Here is a 22,293-nt window from a genome sequence, read left to right on the forward strand (position 1 = left end):
TAATGGGTTTCCATTTGTCCTTCAGAATAAGGACCATTTATCCTTCCTTCCTTTTTAGGAATACTTTTATTTTTATTTTTATTTTTTTAGGAATACTTTAAAAAAAAAAAGGAATACTTTTAAATCGCTCTCTAGTAGTATATAGTTTACCCTTTTTTTCTTCCTTGTGAAAAGCCTTTGTACTGGAGTCACATAGATTACACATATAATTTAACATCATAAAAGCTTAACATCAAAACACAGCAAACACAAAATGAATACGAGCTAGTAAACTTCTAATCAAAGAGCAGAATTGTGCTCTTTTCTCCAAAGTGAGCTTAAGCACACAGCACACATTGATTATAGGAACTGCTGAACACAGTTCAGGTGGATGTCCATTTGATCTATTATCAAGTCCTCCTAAAAGCCTGCAAAAATCCTATATGTACAAAGCCCTGTGCTAGGTGCCCAGCAGGATACAGAGATGAATAAGACAGCATCTGTGTGCTCCAGACTCATGCAGTCCCGAAAGGGGCAGACTGTAAGCAGCCAGCTGTGATAGAAAGCAGAATGCGTGCTGCAGAGGCAGCTCAGACAGCATGTCGGGGGAGGCCAGAGGAAGGCACGGCTGTCTGTATTGGGGGGAAAGCTAAAGCTCCATACCATAGAGTTGTTTGAGCAGGTAAGAAATTACGGGGTGGGCTTTATTATACATGCTCTGAAGAAATATTAATTAAATACTTAATTGTCCAGGTTATTAATGTTCCTAGGATTTCAAAAAATGGATGCAGAAAAGAGAAGAAGCAGCTTTAGTCTCTTGCCTTTTCTTGGAGCTATTCATGGACCAGCTTGCCCAGGATCACACGGCTGAATTCAAAACTTTAAATAGTCAAATGCACCATCAGTTTCTAACCTTGTCAGCAGTGATGTTGTACCGTCTGGGCAGCGACCATGCAGCATGACACCTTGAGAGAGAAAGCCCCAAAAGCTCACCCCAGAACCAGCAGGACGCTTGGTGCTGCCTGGCCATCCGCAGAGTCCTGGTTAGATTTCTGCTAAAAATTGGGTGGAATTCAGCTAACTTTTCAAAGCCCTTTTGAAAAGCTGGTACTTTCTCTTGGTTAAGCCAGGGTTAGTTTTGAAGTGAAGGAACATAGTTCTGAGTTTAAAAGCCTGATTACTAATTGTACATTAAGCAGTATGTAACAAACATATTTGTGTTTACTTTGCAATGAAGTGTGGATTCTAGAGGGAACATAGGGAAGAGCCCTGGACGAGAGGTCAGGACAGAATGCCAGAGCAGGAAAGTGCTGTGGAGACGGTCTGTTGGGATTCTGGGAGGGAGGGTTGCCCGAGGAGGGGCACGTGGGTGGCTCAGGGGTTGAGCACCTGCCTTCCGCCCAGGCCGTGATCCCGGGGTCCCAGGATCGAGTCCCGCATCGGGCTCCCTGCATGGGGCCTGCTTCTCCTTCTGCCTGTGTCTCTGCCTCTCTTTCTGTGTCTCTCATGGATAAATAAATAAAATCTTTTTTAAAAAAAATATGTGAGGACCTGCTGCTTGCAGGGCGCCCCGCTGGCACGGTTGATCCAGCCCGGAGTGAGACTGACGCGGTGACGGGGCCCCTCCGGGGCGCACGTTCTGGGCCGCACTGCACACCGTTGAAACCTTCTGCTCGCTTGTGGCTTTTGCTTTTCCTCCTGCCCCTCCCACTGGCTGTTCCTTCTCAGGCCGTTTTGCTGGTTCTCTTCAGGTTCCCTTGCGTTCGGGCCCCTGGCCTCTCAGTATCAGACCGCCCCAGGGCTGCGGCTCTGGCCTTCTCTCTCCTCTCTGGGCGACCTCATTCAGGCCGATGGCCTCACATTCCATCTTACGTTAACAACTGCCGAACGGAGGTCGTTGGCCCAGATCTCACCTCTGCCCTGTAGCCTCACATGGCCAGTTATCCACGCAGATGTGTGACAGGCTCCCACACAGCCCGCCCTCTTCCCCAGACCATCCTCCCTCATGCTTCAGCACATTAGGTAAAGGTGACACCTGCCTTCTGGTTCTCAGAGCCTCGAGTTCTTTCTCAGACCACACACCTGCTGGGCCGTGACGTGGCTCTGCCTTCCCAGCATCTCCCGGACGGAGCTGCTTCTGTCACTGCCACCACAGCCTTGTCACCGAACCTGCTGCTCGTCTTCCACCTGCTAACAGGGCTCCTCACTTAGGCCCTGTCCTCTCCTGCGTTCCGTGACGTCGGGCTGCACATGAAAGCCCTCGGCTTGCTTTCATCCCCCTCAGAATACAATTTGAAGCCCGCGTGGTGGTCGGAGGCTCTACATGGTGTGGCCTCACCTTCTCCCCACCTCCCCTTGCTGGCTGCACGCCGGCCACATGGGGCACCTGAGGGTCCTCGAGCATACCAGGCCCGCCCCTGCAGGGTTTCACATTTGCTATTCCTTCAGCCTGGAAGCCTCTTCCCCCCACTCCCACACGGCTGGCCGCTTCTGCACCTTGGAGTGGAGTGTCCCTTCCTCGGCCCCCTCTTGAAAATCAGAGCCTCTTCCAGCACACCCTCTCCCTGCTTTGTCTTTCTCCAGAGCACCTGACGCTGCCTGATGGAATCGCACTTTATCTGCTTGTCCCCTGCTAGGTCTTCTGCAAATCGAGTGCCTCCAGTGACACAGAATATGACATTCAGTAAACATTTGTGGAATGAATGGTTGAGTAGTGTGGGAGACAAATTTCAAAAGTAAACGAATAAATAAGGTTATAATGAATCCTAGTACGTGCTGTAAAGGAAGCAGGGCCTGAAACAGTGACTATGCCAGGGTTAAGGGTGTTCTGAGTTTGGCCTCTGAGGGAAGCCAACAGGAACATTTTTAAAGCTCTACAATGGTTTTATCAACTTCTGAACAATGTCTTGTAATAGAGGGTTTGAGGGGGCAGCTGGAGAGAAGAGGCCAGGGAGGAGGTTCTTTGCTATCCTTTGTCAGCAGTGGATTTTTCAGTGTCTTTTGATTTTTAACATACTTTAATTAATTCTGGGTTTGGTTAGAGAAGAGAAGACATTCTCAGTTCTCCTCTGAGGTCACTTGTCACCACGTGAACAGCTTTGGCTCTATAAATATGTTTGTGTTCACCGCCGTGCACACAGTATTCCCTTCTGCAGCATTTTGTAGCCTAAGAGGGGGCTGTGGAGTATCCCACAAACGACTTCATGCAGGAAGACAAGCAGAGCGTTGGCTTCCATACCAGGAATGAACCTGCTGAGTTCTTTAGCAGTTGACAGACTGGAAGTGCAATGGATCTTTCTGCATGTTCAGCATCTTGAGCTTTTGGGAGGGTTGGAGGCTTGGAGACAAACTGGGAGAATTTCTTGATGTTCAGGAGCAATTCCAGCCTTCTTATTCTCAACTGAGTTCCCAGACGGTCAGTCTTTCCCACCTGGCTCTTCTTAAAGCCACCCTGGGTTCAAGCCCTGCCTCTCTCTCTCTTTCTTTCTCTCTCTGTCTCTCTCTCTCTCTCTCCCCCCCCCCCCATCCCTCTCCCTCTCTCCTTTGCCTCCCTCCCTTCCCCATGCCTAATGCCTGAAAAGATGGAACCCACATGCTGGCAGTCCTAGTGGCCAGCACCCCACTGGGAGTGTTCCAGGGCAGGAGCCACACCTCATGAACTCCAGAACCAACTAAGTTGATGTGCCACTAAATGCTTAAAAAAATAGGATTTTATAGGGAGAAGAGTAAAGGAATTTGGGTTGTTAAGCTTTAAGAAGGGAAGGATAAGGAACAATTCAGAGTTAATCATTCATGTCCTCGAAAACCATTATTACAAAGAGGAAGCCAGTTCATAAGTTCTCCTGAGCCAGTAAAAAGGCTGTATGCCGAAATGACCACATGAGAGAGTTGTCTTCTGGTCTTAGGAAAGAACTTTCCAATTAGGAAAGTGATTTACACTAGAGTTCTCTATCAAGGGAGGATATAGATGTACTATTTGAAAAGCCTTAAAAAAAAAAAGGCCTTTCAAGTAGCATTGAGAACCATTTGCTTTGGATAGTCCATAGAACCACTGTCTAAACTGGAGATGGTATCACAATTTATGATTTTTTTTAGCCACAGCTCTCTTATTAGGGAAAAACCAAATCAGTTCAATTGAGTATATATTGCTATGTATATTTGGCCGAGGTTTTTTTGGTTTTGTTTTGTTTTGTTTTGAAGTGTTCAGGGTTGGAGAGCCCTGCTACACTGCATGTACTGTTACAGCCAGCTGGCTGGCTGCCCCCCCCCCGGCTGCCCCTCTCTGTGGCCGCTGGACTGTTTGAATCCATTACCAGGTAGCAGATGTTCCTTGAGTCCGAGTTTCTGTCTGCATCCAGGAAGGCAGGAACAGGGTGGGAACGACGTGATGAGTCACTGGCTATTTCAACAATGATAGCAGGAGAGGTGGACCCTAAGGAGTGTTTCATTCCTTTTTTTTTTTTTTTTTTTGAGTGTTTCATTCCTAATGTTTAAAGTTCAGCAGCTGCAGAGTAGGTGCCTGCTAACAGCAGCTTAGAAAGCAGAATATAAAGGACAGACAAGCCCCATGAGATGCACGCCCCTCTCCGTTGAAGCAGTGGTCGCTGCCCTTCCCCAGGGGATGGGGCTGCCCTCCGGTATGTCAGCACCGCTTCGTGTGGCTGAAAAGGTTCATCTCAATGTTTAATTTATGTCTGTGCGCTCTAATAAAGATAGACACTGAATTGTTACACTTCCCGATGAGAATGCCAGTTAGTACAGATCGAAATTAAGAAACGTCACTTGGGTGTAAGAATACATCTTACCTGTCCTTTCTGATTCAGAGAGGAAAAGGGTTTTTACACAATATGTTTGCCAAGGGAGGCCTGTAGGTAAGGACTCTACGATGCAGAAGGCATTCATGTTTTTAACTGCCAGTTTAAGTTTTAGAATGTAGCCTATGGGTGTGTTTCATTAATTTGGGGAATGAGGAAAGTGGCACTGATTTATTCCCATTGCATTCACTTTATGTAAATGACATTAAATGTTCCTGGAATGGTTAAAATATTAAGAAAACAGTAACTTGAGGGTGTAAGTTGGATTATTTTTTTCCCAGCGATTTAACAGTATTTTGCTATCCCATGCCATCTCTTAATGCATTCAAACTGGTATATAGCTTGATGCACTCCTGTGTCAGTATTTAATTACATTTGAAAATGACAGAGTAGTTAAAATTTTGGTAGACTAAAAAAATACTCATGACATTCAACAGAAGGACAATTAGTAGAGTTTTCCTGGTTTTATTTCACAGGTGGATATCCAGGTAAGATCCATGTTTCTGCTTAAGATTGATTTCATGTTTTTACACTCACCTGCTTGGATAGGCTGTTGGTTTGCTATAACATTTTACCATGTGCATGAATCATTAGTGTAACATCTGAAGTTAATTGCTTATTTAAAAATTGGTATTTTTTAGACACACTTATATATGTTGAACTTTATTTCTAACTACAAGGTTAATTTATATATTTTCTAAATTGAGCGACTACTAGAATTACAATTAATAACAAATACGAAGTTGGACCTTGCTGCTGAAAATTATTAAATAGTTTTAACTATAGATTTGAACTGCACTCAACCAAAAGATAAATTCTGACTTTAAAATTGTGACTGGGAATTGGAAGATCCTGTTTAAAAAAAAAAAAAAAAATCCTAAAACCATCAACCTAGCATCTCTGCTCTGACAATACCCAGTAGACGCTCAATAAAATGTCAGTTAAGCTGGTGACAATGAAAACGTGCAAAGCAGTGTCAGACTGAATAGTAACAGAAAGTGTCATGCTAGAAGTTTGCTTAACACGTTAACTTTAAAATCATTTTAGATATAGGTTTTCTTGATATATTTTTCACTCTTATCATTAAATCTCATCCTTCACTTTGTTTTGAGGGATCCAAGTGAAGGCGAAGCCAGTGGCAGAACAGACACCTCAAGGTGAGGAGCCACTATTAATCCTTCGCTGCTAGGTCCCCGTGTATGGAAACGTGCTTTTGAAATACTTACAGGACCCAATAAACTTGAATAGAACTAATAACTAGATAGTATGTGTATTTTACATTTTTATATTGGGTTGGGTTTTCTTAATGTTGCCTAGTGTTTAATGAAGTTTAAGTTAATTAACTTGAAATTTGTGTTTCCTAAACATTATTTTGACGTGTGTGCTTTGTAGAGAAGTTTTAGCCTTCCTGTCCTATAAAATATGTCCTAGCAGAAGTAATGAATTAAAATATAATGATCCTTTTCTCGCTAAAGTGGTGTAACTGATATTAAATTAGGTAACACAGAACACTGAGGTACCCAAATAACATAGGAAGGTTTGATATTTGTAATGTATTTTAGGTGAGTGTTCAGTGGTAGACCACATTTTAAGACTCTCGCCCTGCCTTACATACTTGGTTTTTGACAATCAGTTGTGGTTGTGAATCTCCAGGGCAAGCCCAATCAGAATCAGGTGGGGGGCTTGACAAAACAGGTGCCTGGGCCCCTCCTCCAGGGATTGTGATTGGGGTTGGGGTGGCGGCATGAGGTGCTGATGCTGTTGGTCAGGGGACCACATTAATGACTTGTTAGTATGTGTGTTCATATTGACAAACGGGAAGTTGAAGAAAGGAAGGCATTAAATTATTTGGAATGTACACCTGCATTGAAGGATCCCATATAAATCACAGAACCTTGACAAGCAGCTCCTCAGTAGGACACAGATGCCCTGGCTTCATTCAGGAATCATTTTTGACCAGCTGAGCACAAGCCCCAATTTAATTTCTACCTCTTAAAATTAATTGAAATATAAAACATAACAAGCTTTGGAAAACCTTCATTAGGCATTCCTATTCCTATATATATATTTTTTTTTTCAAACTATATTTGTCCCAGTAGTTGAAATGTTTCTTTATTGAGTTAGGTGTTCGAGTTACCAGAATAGGCAGCCAGAGGGAGGCAGAACAAATATTTTCTTTTCTTCTGCCTACAAAATGAGCATGAAGGACGTTTGTTTTTAGCCCCTCCCTCACTTATTCCTCACTTCAGAGCCTCTTCCTGTGTGTGTCTCATCCTGCCTTTCCGCTAAATTTCCCTCTGAGACACCTAACAGTATAGTGAGTGGCACAGGTGGCCACTGATAACTGCCGCTTACCTGTGGGCACTCTATCCTTTTCATGGGATTCTGAGTCCCTTCTGTTCGGTTGTTGTTGGGTTTTGTTTGCTTTTTTTTTTTTTTTTTTTTTTTTCTTTTTGCTCTTTAGCAAACTTATTGAATACCTACTACCTATAACTAGCTGGTCATTCAATTCTCACAAGAGCCAGGTGAAAAGTATCCATTCTACAGTAGAAGAAACAGGAAAGAGCAGGAGGTCCTGTCATGTCAGAGGCATAGCCTGGCGTGATGGTGAAAAGCAGGGGCTCTCGAGCCAGACCCCACGGGTTTGAGCTGAGTCCTACCACTTGCCTAGCTGTGCGACTTAACTCTGGAGTCAGAGTAAATGAGTAAATAATGCATGTTAGGCACTTGGAACAGTAAGTGCCCAATAAATGTTTGCTATTATAATTAGTATTAACATTTTCAGGAGCTTTCTACGGTTAATGTCACCAGTGGTGATGTCTTTGAGATACATGTAGAAAAACGTCTTGTATATGCCTCTTGTCTCAAGGTCGCCAGGTGACCTTGGTGGAATGGAAGGAAAACTGATTCCTGGTCTTTGCTTTTCAGCTCATTAGCTCTATGACCTTAGAAAAAGTAATGTAAGTTTCCTAGCCATCAGTTCTGGTTTTAAAATGAGCATTCAATCACATGTTCTCTTGGGTCCCGTCCAGGCCTAGCGTGCCGATTCCATAACTGGAATTGTACATGTGGTTCTGATAAATGACTCTCATGAGATCTGCATGCCCAAGGCCTGTGATGCAGTGGCTTAGAGTCCGTGAGCAAAAAGAAAAATGATAGAGAAGACAGTGAAATAAACACTGTCCATATTCATCTAATAGTCTTTAGAAATTTGGTTTCTCTACTTATTCCTTTACTGATTTTCTCAAGCTTACATAGTTTGCAGAGCTTTGGGCTCAGGTACCTAAGAATGAAGAGGAAAACATATATATATATATATATATATATATATATATACACACACACACACACACACACACATAAAGATTCATAAATACAAATATATGCAGGAATATGTATTATAGATAATATTGATATAAAGTATTATATATGAATACAAAATGTTTATGTAGTAGGTTATAAACTCTTTTCAAAGTATATCATTTTTTTTTTCTTTTAAATAAGTGAGATAGATTCACAAGTTAAAATTGCAACATCTATATATGGAAAATTGCTCCACAATTTTCCAGGGTCTTCTGAATCACAAATAATCTATTTTACCTTTCTGCGATTATTTGAAATAGGTTTTCTGGTTCTATACTGTTTATGGGAGACCTACCATCAAGACAATTTAATAAGATCGATTCACTTAACAAACATGTGTCCATCAGCTCCCGTGTGCCCAGCACAGTTCTAGAGGCCTGAGAGAGATCAGTGAGCAAAACAGACAAACCTCTTGCTCTCCTGGAATTTACAGTCTAGTGGGTAGAGTCAGACAGCAAATAATGAACATAATACGTACTTGAATTAAGTGGTATGTTAGAAAAATATATTAGAATATAGCAAGTGCCATAGAGGAAAAATAGAGCAGGGTCAGGGGGGATGGCCATTCCAGGGGAGAAGCTGGGGGTGTACTGGGGTGCTCGGGGTAGACCACACACAGAAAGGGAGCAGAGATTTGAAAGAGGTAAAGGAGTTAGCCATGTAGCTCCCTGAGGGGAAAGCCTGGGGGCAAGAACACACCCCATAAGTTCAAGGAACAGTGTGGAGGCCAGGGTGGCTGGAGAGGAGTGAGCAGGGGCGAAGATAATACGAGATGAAGGGTTGGAGGTAGGAGTGGGAGTGCAGTCACGTGGAACCTCGGAGACTACTTGAAGGATGTCTTCAGCGAAATGCTGAAAGCATGAGAGGGCCTGCCGTCTACACTTCCACGTGTGGTACGACCTGACGTCTTCACCTCCATTGCAATACAACGTCCTTTGTCGGCGTCATCAGATGTCAATGATCCCTCTGTAGCCATTACCACTGTCCTTGTCCCCAGTCTTTTTCCTACCCAAAAATGGTAGAAGAAAAGGAAATTCATATTTTTAAAGATGTGTACAAGTAGAATGCTAGCAGTTTGTTTCTGTAAATGTACAGAAAAATGGAGAAGCTACTTTTGCAGCCTAAACAGAGAACTATGGAAGGAACTGACAAAGCGTTAAGTTCTTCACTTTCAGCTGTAAACTTGTTTCCCACAAGCAAAACCAAAGCAGGTGGTGTCCTGGGGTGTGTTTGTGTGAAAGCCAGAGGACGCAAGCGTTTGTACCTACCTGAAGGTAGTCTGTAAAGGGGGTAGTTCCATTAGGTACTGAATGATGACCCCTTAGATTCGTGTGCGCTCTATATGTTGGCAAATTGAACACCAATAAAAAATAAATCTATATTAAAAAAAAAAAAGATTTCGTGTGCGCTTTGACTTCTTGGCTGAATGGGATTTTTGTTTCCGTTCTCTCCCTCTGCCCTCTTCTTCTAGAAGTACATCAGGGGAACCAAAAGAAAGAGACAAGGAAGAGGGCAAAGATTCTAAGCCACGTTCTTTGCGATTCACGTGGAGTATGAAGACCACTAGTTCAATGGACCCCAATGACATGATGCGAGAAATCCGGAAAGTGTTAGATGCAAATAACTGTGATTATGAACAAAAAGAGAGGTTTCTGCTTTTCTGTGTCCACGGAGACGCTCGGCAGGACAGCCTCGTGCAGTGGGAGATGGAAGTCTGCAAGTTGCCACGACTGTCACTGAACGGGGTCCGCTTCAAGCGGATCTCAGGGACGTCGATCGCCTTTAAGAACATTGCATCTAAAATAGCAAATGAGCTTAAGCTGTAAAGAAACTCAGACGTACAGGATCAGGGAAGATACGTTCACAGACGAGGTACAGTTTTTGAATGTATTGGTGATGCCTAGCGCGATTGGCCTGTGGATCTCCCCGCGTAGAATCTGCCCTTAACGCAATAAGGATATACATAGTCACGAACTGTACAATTAAAGTCAGTATGAAGTATAGTAAATACCTGTAGCTAAAAAAGTAGGTTCCCATGTACAGGTAAGTATATTGTGGATTTCTGTTCATTTTCTGTTCATAGAGTTGTATAATAAAACAGATGATTGCTTAAAAAACTTGTATAGTTGTCGAGATTTCTGCACATAAATGTATGTTTGATGCTCTCAGTTGGAAATGTTCTTCCTGTTATTTACATCCTGGTGGGTTTTTTAACTTCTTACCTCCATCATGCAATTTTGAAAATTGTGTCCAGAATTAAAAGTGCACAGAAATAGTCTTTAAAATTGTAGCATGGACTTTTAAAAATTATTTTTAAACCATATTTAAATTTAAACCAGAAGCTGATAAATAGATCTGAATTATTATTCATATACACAGAATTATTCCTGCTTATCTTTGCTCTTATCCTTGTTCTCAGACAAGGTTTAGTTGAGAAAATACAAAATGTTTACAGTGTTGGCACTTAGAGTTTTTAAAATAAATTACATGAAAATAATAATAAATAGGTTTGCCTTGAGCTAGCTAAGAAGTACTGGGGAAAAAGTTCAACCTGTACCAAATTTCTTTTAAACTTTAAAGTGTTTTCTGGCCCACTGCTAAATGTAGCAGCAAAATTAAAAAGAATCAATACTTCATCTGGCTATTATAAATGTAAACTGTCACTTAGGTTTGCTGCCTTCCGAATCCCGCAGTGTCATTCTGGAAACATGATAATATGGGGACTGTCTCGTAGCACAAACTCATCTTCACAGTGTTGATCAATGCATCCAGTTAAGACATAATGCCACCTCAGGAACTAACTGGCATTGGGAACATTCACCCATTCTCCTGCTGTCCTCTTCATCCACCCCTGACACGGTAATACCTGTAAGTACTTAGGAGGCTTTTGAGCAAAACCTACTATTTATAGCAGTGTATCATTGATTTATGCTTATGTGGTCCTTCAGTTTGTTCCCATGTAGCCTGTTTGTTTTTAATACTTTGCCAGATTTTCTTGTATTTATTCTACATCGTTACGCCTATACCGTGCAGCTTTGTAATTGGGCATTCGCCTCCTTTTCTTTCATGATCAGTGATCTATGCGATGTAAAACCACTAGTAAAGGTACATTTTAATACTTGTTATTTTTTACTGAATTAGCCTTGGAGGTTGACTGTGCAATGTTACTTAATGTTGTAATTACTGTAATATCAACATATGGGCCCCATCTGCACACTCCTGAGAAATAGAAAGTGTGTTCAAATTTTATCAGTTTAAAGGAGAATAAAGCTGTGATAAATACTGTAATTCTGACCTACATGAGAAAGCTCTGCGTGTAGGTGACGTGCCATTCCACAGTGGCTTCCGGACTAGGGTGGATTTTACATTCTGTACTGTACTGTGACGTAGCTTTCTTCTGTAACGGTTCTGTTCTAAAATGAAGTGTATTTTTGCCTTAGCAAAGGATGGTGTTTGGAAAAAAAAAAAAAACTGTGTAGCCCCCTTTTAACCTGGTGTTTATTCAGAAAAATTGATGCAAATCTTTATTCACTTTCACTGGTGCACACTGAAATTTTACTTGAACAGTTCTCATAATAAAGCACTTGTCTTCTGCTCTTTATCAGAATGTGAATTACCTGTTTTCTAGCACAAAAGTATTCTGTACGGGGAGTTTGTTTCATGTGTTAAATTTAGTAGGGGGTGAAGCTATGTAGGTTTCCAAAATGTCATTATGACGAGAAAAATTGGCTCTTTTATAGGAATTCCTATCCTCAAAACACTTAAAAAAAAAAAAAAATAGCCATCATGCTTTTTCCAATGTAGCAAACTGATGGGGATGGGGATTGTTTTTGGGGTTTTTTGTTTTGTTTTGTTTTTTTGTTTTTGTTTTTGTTTTGTTTTACATTTTCTCACTCTAGTTAACTCTTGTATGTTTGTAGCAAGGAATTTTACTTCAGTATTTTTTTATGAACTGAAAATGAAATCTTGATATTCGCTTCAGATTTTCCCATTTTATATGACAAATAGCTATTTTTTTGAAGGTTTAGAGGAATTTTACAGTACGTTTGCATAAATAAATACCAGTTATATTCACTGGCTATGTGATATCAGGGTTTCCTTGGTTTCTGTTTAAATATTATTTGACATAACATCCCTAATATCAAATTAATTATTTTATAGAGGCTGGGATACAGTATTTAATTTGATAAATAAAAATTTGACAAATAATAGGATGAAATATACTCTAGAACCTTGACCCAGTAATATTGTCTCAGGTAGGATTTGATTTTAAACCTGAAAAAACTGGGGCATCTGACTGGCTCAATTGGTGGAGCATGCAACTCTTAATCTCAAGACCATGAATTCAAGCTCCACGTTGGAAGTAAAATTTACTTTTTAAAAAAGACCTTTGGTAAAGTGCTTTTCACCAACAGGATCATTCATTTCACAATGTGGGCAACAAAAACAATGTGATGCATGAGACACCAATTTACTGTAAGTGAGTCCATTAGAATATATATCCATTAATCAAAATGGTCTTTGCCTTTCTTTTTAAGTTAATTGCAGTACCCACTGTGTCTTAAGATCGATGAAAGAATTGTAAAGGTAGTTCCTACTTCTCCCAAGATTTTGGTCCATTTTGGAAAGACAAAGTGTAAAACACACAAAACCAAAAATGCACACCCTGATAGGAACAATGAAAGTGCTCAAACAAGCACAGACAACAAATGCCATAGGAATTCAAGGAAAGGTGAGTTTTGCATAAGGGGGAGAAAGAAAGTCCTTTTGAGGATTTTGAAGATGGATAAAATTTAAGAGGCAGAATGGAAAAGATCTTTCAGGAAGGAACGTGTGAGAAAAGGTTTGCAGCTAGTAGTGGCTGTAAGACATATGTTAAAAACAAACCACTTAGCAGGGCACCTTGCTGGCTCAGTCAGTGGAGCATGAGACTCTTCACATCGGGGTCATGAGTTCAAGCCCCACATTGGGGGTACAGTTTATTTAAATAAATAAATAATTTTTTAAACACTTATTCTGTGAATGGTAGCATTCACATAGGTTGATGAATACCAGGTTTGGGGATGCCTGGGTGGCTCAGTGGTTGAGCATCTGCCTTCAGCTCAGGGTGTGATCCTGGGGTCCCGGGATTAAGTCCCACATCGGGCTCCTTGCATGGAGCCTGCTTCTCCCTCTGCCTGTGTCTCTGCGCGCCCCCCTTCTCTGTCATGAATAAATAAAAATCTTAAAAAAAAAATACCAGGTTATGTTAAAGCACAGATCAGCAGCCTCAGCTTGGACTTTACTTGTGGTTAGAGGGGAGCAATAGAGAGGCCTTTCAAGCCAAAAAAAATACTATTAAATTGTGTCTTAAAGAAAAGCAATTCATTAATTTATCAACTTTGTTGAGGACCAGCTTTGTTAAGGGCCACCAGATTCTAGGTTCTGGGAAAAGAGCAGTAAAAAACAGAAAGAATAGAAATTTGTGGGCTGGTTGAATGCTAGAGCCAGGAAGATCTTGTCAGAGATCTCTTCAGGGTCAGAAAGGGTGAAAGTAGAATATTTGAGAGACATCTCAAAAGATGTATCAAGAAGATAGCAGGAGTAGGATGTGTACTATAAAAGGATGAGTGGGTGGCAGGGAGAGCTTCCCGGCATGTGATTCAAGTTTCAGCCTGCATATCAAGACTTCCACTTTCTCTCTTTTTTTTTTTTTAAGATTTTATTTATTCATGAGAGACACACAGAGAGAGAAGGGGGCAGAGACACAGGCAGAGGGAGAAGCAGGCCCCATGCAGGAAGCCTGATGTGGGACTCAATTCCCGGGACTCCAGGACCACGCCCTGGACCAAAGGCAGGTGCTAAACCACTGAGCCACCCAGGGATCCCCAAGACTTCAACTTTCATCCAACATTGGTAACAAGCACCAGAGTCACCCTTCACCTCAAACAAAAAAGGGACAAAGTATATGAAACAACAGATGCATACAGTGTTTCCATTTTGATGAAATGTTCTCAGGACATTGGCTATCAGTCAAGGAAGGACAGTGAATCCTGTGAAGAAGCAGATGAAGTGAACCCTTTGGTTGTTCCAGCTATTTCCCTTGAGAGAGTTTCCAGGCTGTGGCACAGGGAGAGGGGACCCAAGTGGAACCTAGCATTCACCTTCCTTAAGGAGCTAGAGCTGGGGCACCTGGGTGGCTCAGTCAGTTAAGCAGTCTGCCTTCAGTCATGAAGGCAGTCATCAAATCATGATCCCAGGATGCTGGGATTGAGCCCCATATCTGGCTCCCTGCTCAGAGGAGAGCCTGCTTCTCCCTCCCCTTGCTCTTGTACTCTCTCGCTCCCCCTCTCAAACAAATAAATGAGACCTATTTAAAAATTTTTAAAAAGCCAGAGCTGAGAGACCAGGGACATCGAGAAAGCTAGAGTCTGGAAGGGGGAGAGCTTTATAAAAACCTTAAAGATCTGCAGAGATCAAGCATGTGAGAAAACTGCATAGGCTAGTTTTCTTCTAGCCACTTGGAAGTATTAGAACAATTGAAGCATATAGCAGTAGTGCCCTTTCCAACCAGTCTTAGTGAAAAAAACTCATGGGTCAGTGGGTAGAGTATTCAGAAGTTTTGCCTCAGTAGTGGAAACTGTTTGGGTCCTGCATGACAAAACTTACTCAGAAGGATAACTGAGTAGCTCAACTGTGTCTCAGAACAAAGTTTGAGAGTATTAAGAGGAATACAGAATGTGCATTCACCAACATGGTAATATGCACAATATCTAGTAGCATCCATTCAAAAGATTTCCTGCATGCAAATATGAGGGGAAGTACAACCCTTAATGAGGAGAAAAGTTCATTTGACACCAGAAATGGCAAAGGTGGTAGAATTAGTAGATAAGGATATAGTAGACAAGAATATATTGTAATAACTATATTTCTTATGTTCAAAAAGCTGGAAAAAGAGATATGAGTGGTATAAAATAGCACAACTCTGACAATCTTGAAATGAAAACTGCAATTTCTGAGAAGAAAAATACACTGGATGGAATCAGATGAGACATTGCAGAAGAAAAGATAGTGAACTTGAAGACATATAGTGATATAAACTATCCAAAATGAAACAAAAAAACCAACTGCAAAAAGATGAGCAGTGCATCAAATGTGCTAAAGGGCAGTTTCAAGCAGCCCAGTGTTTGCAGAGTGTCTGAGAAAGTTGAGGTGGGAAGGGGCACTTGAAGATACAATGGCTAGAATGTTTCTCAATTTCCTAGAAACTATAAATCAGCAACCCATAATATTTAGCAAATTCCGGTTTCAAGAAACAGGAAGAAAATGTATTAAGGCATGTTAAATTTAATCACTTTTAAATTAATGATAAAATAGGGGCACCTGCATGGTTCAGTTGGTTAAGCATCTGCCTTTGGCTCAGGTTGTGATCTCGGGGTCCTGGGATGGAGCCCCGTGTCAGCTCCCTGCTCAGTGGGGAGTCTGCTTCTCCCTCTGCCTCTGTTCCTCCCCCTGCCCTGCCCCTCTTCTGTTCTCTCTCTCTCTCTCTCAAATAAATATATTTTTTAAAAAATCAAAGTAAAATTTAAAAATCTGTGATAAAACAGTTTAAAATCAGTCACAGAAAAAAAGACCTATTATGGAAAGAGGAACAAAAAGAAGAATGACAGCAGACTTCTTATCAGAAACAATGTGAAACAACAAGTACTGGAGAAAATAAAACTGTCAAACCAGAATTCTCTACTCAGATACGATATTTTTCAAAAACAAACATGAAATAAATACTTTCAGACACACAAAAGCTAAAAAAATGCATCACCAACCAACTTGATGCTATAAGAAATGTTAAAGGAAGTCCTTCAAGCAGATGGAAAAATATACCAGATGGGGATCTGCATCTACATAAAGGAACAAAAGGAGAGCCAAATTAACAACTATGTTTAGAGCAAAAATAGTAACGATGTTGTTGTAGGATTTGTAACAGAGAATTAAAACTTACATGAAAATGTAGCACAAAGATCTGAAGATTTTTGCAAGGTTCTTATACCTTATATATAGTGGTAAAATACCACTTCAGCATAGATTTTAATAAGTTAAAGATGTACACTATAAACATTTAAAAAAACACTGAAAATACATAACAGAGTTACAGCTAATGAAATACAGAGGAGATAAACTAGAATTAAAGAACAAAAGACAGAAAAACAAATGGAACAAAACAACAGATGGGAAAATAGAAAACAAACAGCAAGTGGAGGCTTTAAACCCAACCATATCAATAATTACATTAAATATAAATGGCCTAGGGGTGCCCAGCTGGCTCAGTTGAGTGTCCAACTTCTGATTTCAGCTCCAGTCATGATCTCAGGGTTATGGAATCGAGCCCCATATTGGGTTTGGTGCTGGGCGTGGAGCCTGCTTAGGATTCTCTCTCCCTCCCCCTCTGGCCCCCACCCCAACCACAAGCCCCAACTAAAAGGCTGGAATTGTCAAATTTTATTTAAAGAAAAAAAGAGCTCTGTGCTAATTAAGAAAAACCTACTTAAATATAAAGACACAAATAAGTTAAAAGGGTCAAAGAATGGCGAGCTACCTGGTTTAGAGGTAAAATAATGTTTGCTTTCAGGCTTAAAAATCCTGAAGTCATAGACTAAAGATCATCAAGCTTAACCACTCTATTTCACAGGTCAATAAATCGCAACTCAGCACAATAACTTAGATGCCAGCTGAGGTTCAGAGGCTCAGAATGGAGCTGTCCTGTAGGTAGGAGATAACAACGTGTAACCTGAGTAAGAAGCTGGTAAATGCTTATTTGGGTATTTTACCAGCAAAGATGTGATCAGTAAATGAAATAAAGAATATATAATCACAGTTCAATGATTACTACTTAGGTTGGGGAATAGAAAGTAAATTTGTAGATGTTTTCGAATATGAAAATCATAAACCCTGTGTCTGTGGGTTTGGAAACATGAAAAATGGAGTCTCTTCCTTATGAGAGCATATCATTTAATATTTTTCTTCTTCTAAATATTCTGAATTATTCTCAAAACTTAGATTATGTATTTTTATAGACACTTGTCTACATGACATAATTTTTTGTAAAGTCAGCACTATAAAAGTTAAATGGTTTTCTTAACTCATGTCATGGGCCTCTATCATCATTTGCATTTTCTGTGTATATAACTGAACACATTTTAAAAACATTTATAAGAGAGGGAAAGACAGTATGAGCAGGGGGAGAGGCAGAGGGAGAAACAGACTCCCTGCTGAACATGGAGCTGGACTTTGGGCTCGATCCCAGGACCCTGAGATGATGACCTAAGTCGAAATCAAGAGTGGGAGGCTCAACCAACTAAGCCACCCAGGCTCCCCACCACAGTACAGTTTCATGAGTATAAAATAAGAGGTACGTGAAAGAAGAAAACACGATGAGAGTGGATTATCTCGGGGGGAAAAGTGCATTTCAAAAAAATACAGCTAAGCACTGGGTGTTATTCTATATGTTGGCAAATTGAACACCAATAAATAAATTTTAAAAAAATAAAAAAATAGAGCTAGTACATACTTCAACTTTTTCCAAGGCTCTTAGCATATGCTGCATATTATGACAATAAGCCCCAAAACCCACTTGTACGTATGGAATCCTATGTAAGAACAAGGAAAATTTCTACCCAGTAATGAAAGCTCTACCATATGATCACTGCAAATGGACACATTCTATAAAATTTCCTAAATCATTGCAGCTCACTCGGCTTACATTCAGTGGTTTGGATGCTAACATGTTTAAAATACACACCAAATTTGGGGAAATGTTTCAATCTTGATTGTTATTTTTCTAAGGAAAAGTAGTTTTAAAAGAAAGCTTAGCGATATTCACTTTGAAAAGCCGAAATATGAAGTTGAAAAAAAAACTGACTTTTGAGAAACACTAGTTTCAGATCATTTTTTAGGTAAGTTGTATTTTAACCTAGTTGGTGCCATGAAAGTTGTAAAACAGGTAAAAACAATAGAAACCCCCACCTGTTTAACGTTTGTGAGAAATCAAATTTCCTTGAACGTTTTATGTCTGACTCGCATCTTTTCATATATAAGCAAGGCCAAGTTCCTGACAGATTCTCAAAAAGCTACTATGATCAAAGTGGAACCTGAGTTTTGTCAAGTTGATTATTTTTTCTTTATGCCATCGTTAAATTCTTCTACAGGAGGTATTCAGTTTGATATCATTACCCACTTGGGACAAATTTTTCAACTCTGGTTTGTACAATTATTGTTATCCATGCCTAGGGTAACTGAAAACAAACAGTCCAAAAATCAAAATACCGTGCATAGGAAGGGCTGCTCTGACGCTGAATCTCCTATCGGCTGGCTCCCCAAACTGGTCATGCCCTGCTGCCTCAACAGCAATGGGGACAAGGCCAGCCTGCCCTAAATATTCACAGGGCAGACACAAGAGCAGAGGATCATTGTTGTAAAGCCCACCCTCACCCCCCACCCCGGCAGCGCCATCCTGCAGCAGGAGGGGCTTGAAGCAGGAATATGTGGACAGTTGATGAATCTGCCTCTAGGTCCTTTAGCCAGTTATGAGTCGGACAAGTGTGTTATCATGGAGTTCACTCGTCCCGTTTTGATTTTGCCAAATATTTCGTTTAAATCAGATAATGCTTTGCATGATACTCAATAATATCAAAAACGGAAGGAGAAGGAGGGAAGGGTTACCTACTATAATGTTTTTCTTAGCGAATCCATGCTTATTGTTCATAATTATATTTCGTTTTCCTTCCCATGTCAAAGAATTTTCTAGACATCAGTATTTACTGTTTTGTCTGTCTCTTGCTGCCTCTTCGTCTGGTTCAGTTTTGCAAAGGACACTTAGAGCAATTCGGAAATGTCATCCTTTGAACTCTTCCGTGCCCTTGACTGATTTTTCCATCCAGGAGTCATAAAATAATACAGGAGGGTAGTAAAAATAATCTTTATGCTCTCCTGTTTAAAGAAATGGTAAAATGTTTTCTTCCTTTTCTTTTAAAAATGACCCGTTCAATGAGTATTTAGAAAATAAAGCTGGGCCTGGCTCAGGATGGCAAGGTGGGAGGCTGCTGCACTCAAGTGCTCCCTCTGACTCCCAGAATCTGCAACTACACACAAGAGCGGTTCCCTCTGAAGGAAAACCAAAACCCAGCTGAGTGACTCCTACACATGGGGCAGAAAAGGGGATGCGAGGCACCCCACCCCCTGCTCTGCAGCCCACGGTCAGAAAAAAATCCACTTGCAGCTTCTCCCTAAGAGGCAAAGAGTTTGAAAACCACACCTGGAACCCCAGCTTTTAAGACCTGAAATCATAAAACTAGAAAAAGCAGTAAGCTCCTTGACCTAGGTCTTGGTGACAACTTTTCGGAATTGACAACAAAAGCAAAAATAAACAAGGAGGACATGAAACTAAAAAGCTTCAACTCAGCAGAGGAAAGCATTAACAAAGTGACAAGGCAACCGACAGAATGGGAGAAAACATTTGCAAATTATATCTAATAAGGGGCTAACATCCAAAATATATAAAGACATAAACTCAGTAGTAAAAAAAAAAAAAAAAAAAAAGATCCGATTAAGAAATGGGCAAAACCCAGTAATCGGAGCTTCCTCCTGACGTGCCCCTTTCCTGGTTTCATGGAGTTTCCTCACAGCATGGCCCCCAAGCGCCAGTCCTTGCTTACACCTCAAATGAAGAAACTGAGGCTGCCTCTGGCCCCCAAGCCAGAGGAGACGTCGACCTCTCAGCACTTGCCGAAGGGAGAAAAAGAACAGCAAGAAGCAATTGAACATATTGATGAAGTACAAAATGAAATAGACACACTTAATGAACAAGCCAGTGAGGAGATTTTGAAAGTAGAACAGAAATAAAACAAACTCCAGCCAACCATTTTTTCAGAAGAGGTCAGAATTGATCGCCAAAATCCCCAATTTTTGGGCAACAACATTTGTCAATCATCCACAAGTCTGCACTGCTTGGGGAGGAGGATGAAGAGGCCCTGCGTTATTTGACAAGAGTCCAAGTGACAGAATTTGAAGATATTAAATCAGGTTACAGAATAGATTTTTATTTTGATAAAAACCCTCACTTCGAAAATAAAGTTCTCTCCAAAGAATTTCATCATGAGAGTGGTGATCCATCTTCAAAGCCCACTGAAATCAAATGGAAATCTGGAAAGGATTTGACGAAACGTTCAAGTCAAACGCAGAATAAAGCCAGCAGGAAGAGACAGCACGAGGAACCAGAGAGCTGCTTTCCTGCTTTACTGCCCATTCCGATGCAGGTGCAGATGAGTTAGGAGACGTCATCAAAGATGATATTTGGCCAAATCCATTACAGTAGGTACTTGGTTCCTGATATGGATGATGGAGAAGAAGAAGAAGATGATGATGATGATGATGAAGAAGGATTGGAAGATATTGATGAAGAAGGAGATGAGGATGTAGGTGAAGAAGATGATGATGGGGGGAGGAAGGAGAGGAGGATGAAGGAGAAGATGACTAATGGAACATTGATGGATTCCAACCTTCCTTTTTTAATTTTCTCCAGTCCCTAGGAGCAAGTTGCGTCTTTTTTTTCCCCTCCTCTTGTGCTCATTCGCCCTGTTTTTTGAAGTCTCTTTTCTCTCCCTTTATACCATGGTTCTCAACTTATTTTGGGGGAAATACTTTGAGCAGAATACAGCGGGAAAAGAATCTCTACCCCTTTCTGTTCCAAATTCATTTTTATTCCTTCCTGTCTCAACAAAAACTTTATAGAATCAACACCACCGTGCTCTGTGTGAAAAAAGAAAAACCTTCTGCTCCCTTAGCTCTGCCGGAAGCTGGAGGATGCCAGGCCCCTGTGTAGTAGTGCATAGAATTCTAGCTTTTTCCCTCCTTTCTCTGTATATTGGGCTCAGAGATTACACTGTGTCTCTATGTGAATATGGACAGTTAGCATTTACCAACATGTACCTGTCTACTTTTTGTTTAAAAAAAGAAAAAAAACTTTAAAAAATGGGGTTACAGAAGGTCAGCAAAGGGTGGGTTTGAGGATGTTTGGGGGGTTAAGTGGGCATTTTGATAACATCGCTTCTTCTTTGGCATGTTTAATTGTGATGTTTAACGGACATCCTTGCAGTTTAAGGTGACACTTTTAAAATAAAACTCTCCTAATGATGGAAAAAAAAAAAAAAAAAAGGAATGGGCAAAAGATCCGAATAGACATCCTTCCAAAGAAGACATACAAATGGGGCACAGGTACATGAAAACGTACTTAATACCACTATTCATCGGGGAAATGCAACACCACAGTGACATTTCAGCTCACACCTGCTTGGAATGGCTGTTATCAGGAGGACATCAAACGCCGGCCAGGACGCGGAGGCAAAGGAGCCCTTGTGCACTGACGGTGGGAATGTAAACTGGTGCAGCTTCTGTGGAAAACAGTATGGAGGTTCCTCAAAAAATTAAAAATAGGACTACCTTACGATCCAGCGATTCCACTCCTGGGTATTTATCCAAAGGAAACCAAAAACACTAACTCGAAAAGGTATCTGCACCCACATGTTCATTGCAGCTTTATTCACAATGGCCAAGACAAGGTTGCGACCTCAGTATCCACAGTGGATGAGTGGATAAAGAAAATGGGGGTGTAAATAGTGTGAAATAAGTCAGAAAGACACACACCGGGGCGCCTGGGTGGCTCAGGCAGTTGAGCAACTGCCTTCGCCTCAGGTCATGATCCCAGGGTCCTGGGATTGAGCGTGCTCAGCGGGGAGCCTGCTCCTCCCTCCTTAGCTCCCCTTGCTTGTGAACTCGTATCCTCTCTCCCTGTCAAATAAAATCTTTAGGGATCCCTGGGTGGCGCAGCGGTTTAGCGCCTGCCTTTGGCCCAGGGCGCGATCCTGGAGACCCGGGATCGAGTCCCGCATCGGGCTCCCTGCATGGAGCCTGCTTCTCCCTCTGCCTGTGTCTCTGCCTCGTTTCTCTCTCTCTCTGTGTGACTATCATAAATAAATAAAAATTTAAAAAAAAGCTTTTAAAAAGATAAAAATAAAAAATAAAATCTTTAAAAAAGAAAAAAAATGAGCAGCCTGGGTGGCTCAGCAGTTTAGCACCGCCTTCAGCCCAGGCCGTGATCCTGGGGACC

The 22,293-nt window shown here is 41.2% G+C and overlaps 1 protein-coding gene and 1 pseudogene across 5 annotated transcripts in view; both read left to right on the forward strand.

The window, feature by feature from the left end:
• MARK1 (microtubule affinity regulating kinase 1) overlaps positions 1 to 11,757 on the forward strand; it is a 116,630-nt gene extending 104,873 nt beyond the window's left edge. For 2 of the 5 annotated variants that reach the window (XM_025420966.3, XM_049106965.1), the window contains 2 exons: positions 5,906 to 5,950; positions 9,628 to 11,757. In XM_025420966.3, the coding sequence (XP_025276751.1) occupies positions 5,906 to 5,950; positions 9,628 to 9,982 (400 nt within the window). In that variant the 3' untranslated portion in view covers positions 9,983 to 11,757. Of the gene's footprint in view, positions 1 to 732; positions 5,729 to 5,905; positions 5,951 to 9,627 lie in introns of those variants that run through there. The other 3 variants (XM_025420970.3, XM_025420968.3, XM_035711241.2) reach the window with 3 other exon arrangements.
• An 8,057-nt stretch (positions 11,758 to 19,814) lies between these two features.
• LOC112642893 (protein SET-like) lies at positions 19,815 to 21,118 on the forward strand (annotated as a pseudogene).
• The last annotated feature ends 1,175 nt before the right edge of the window (positions 21,119 to 22,293 follow it).

This window comes from Canis lupus, chromosome 38 (assembly GCF_003254725.2).
Source record: "Canis lupus dingo isolate Sandy chromosome 38, ASM325472v2, whole genome shotgun sequence".
NCBI lineage: Eukaryota > Metazoa > Chordata > Mammalia > Carnivora > Canidae > Canis > Canis lupus.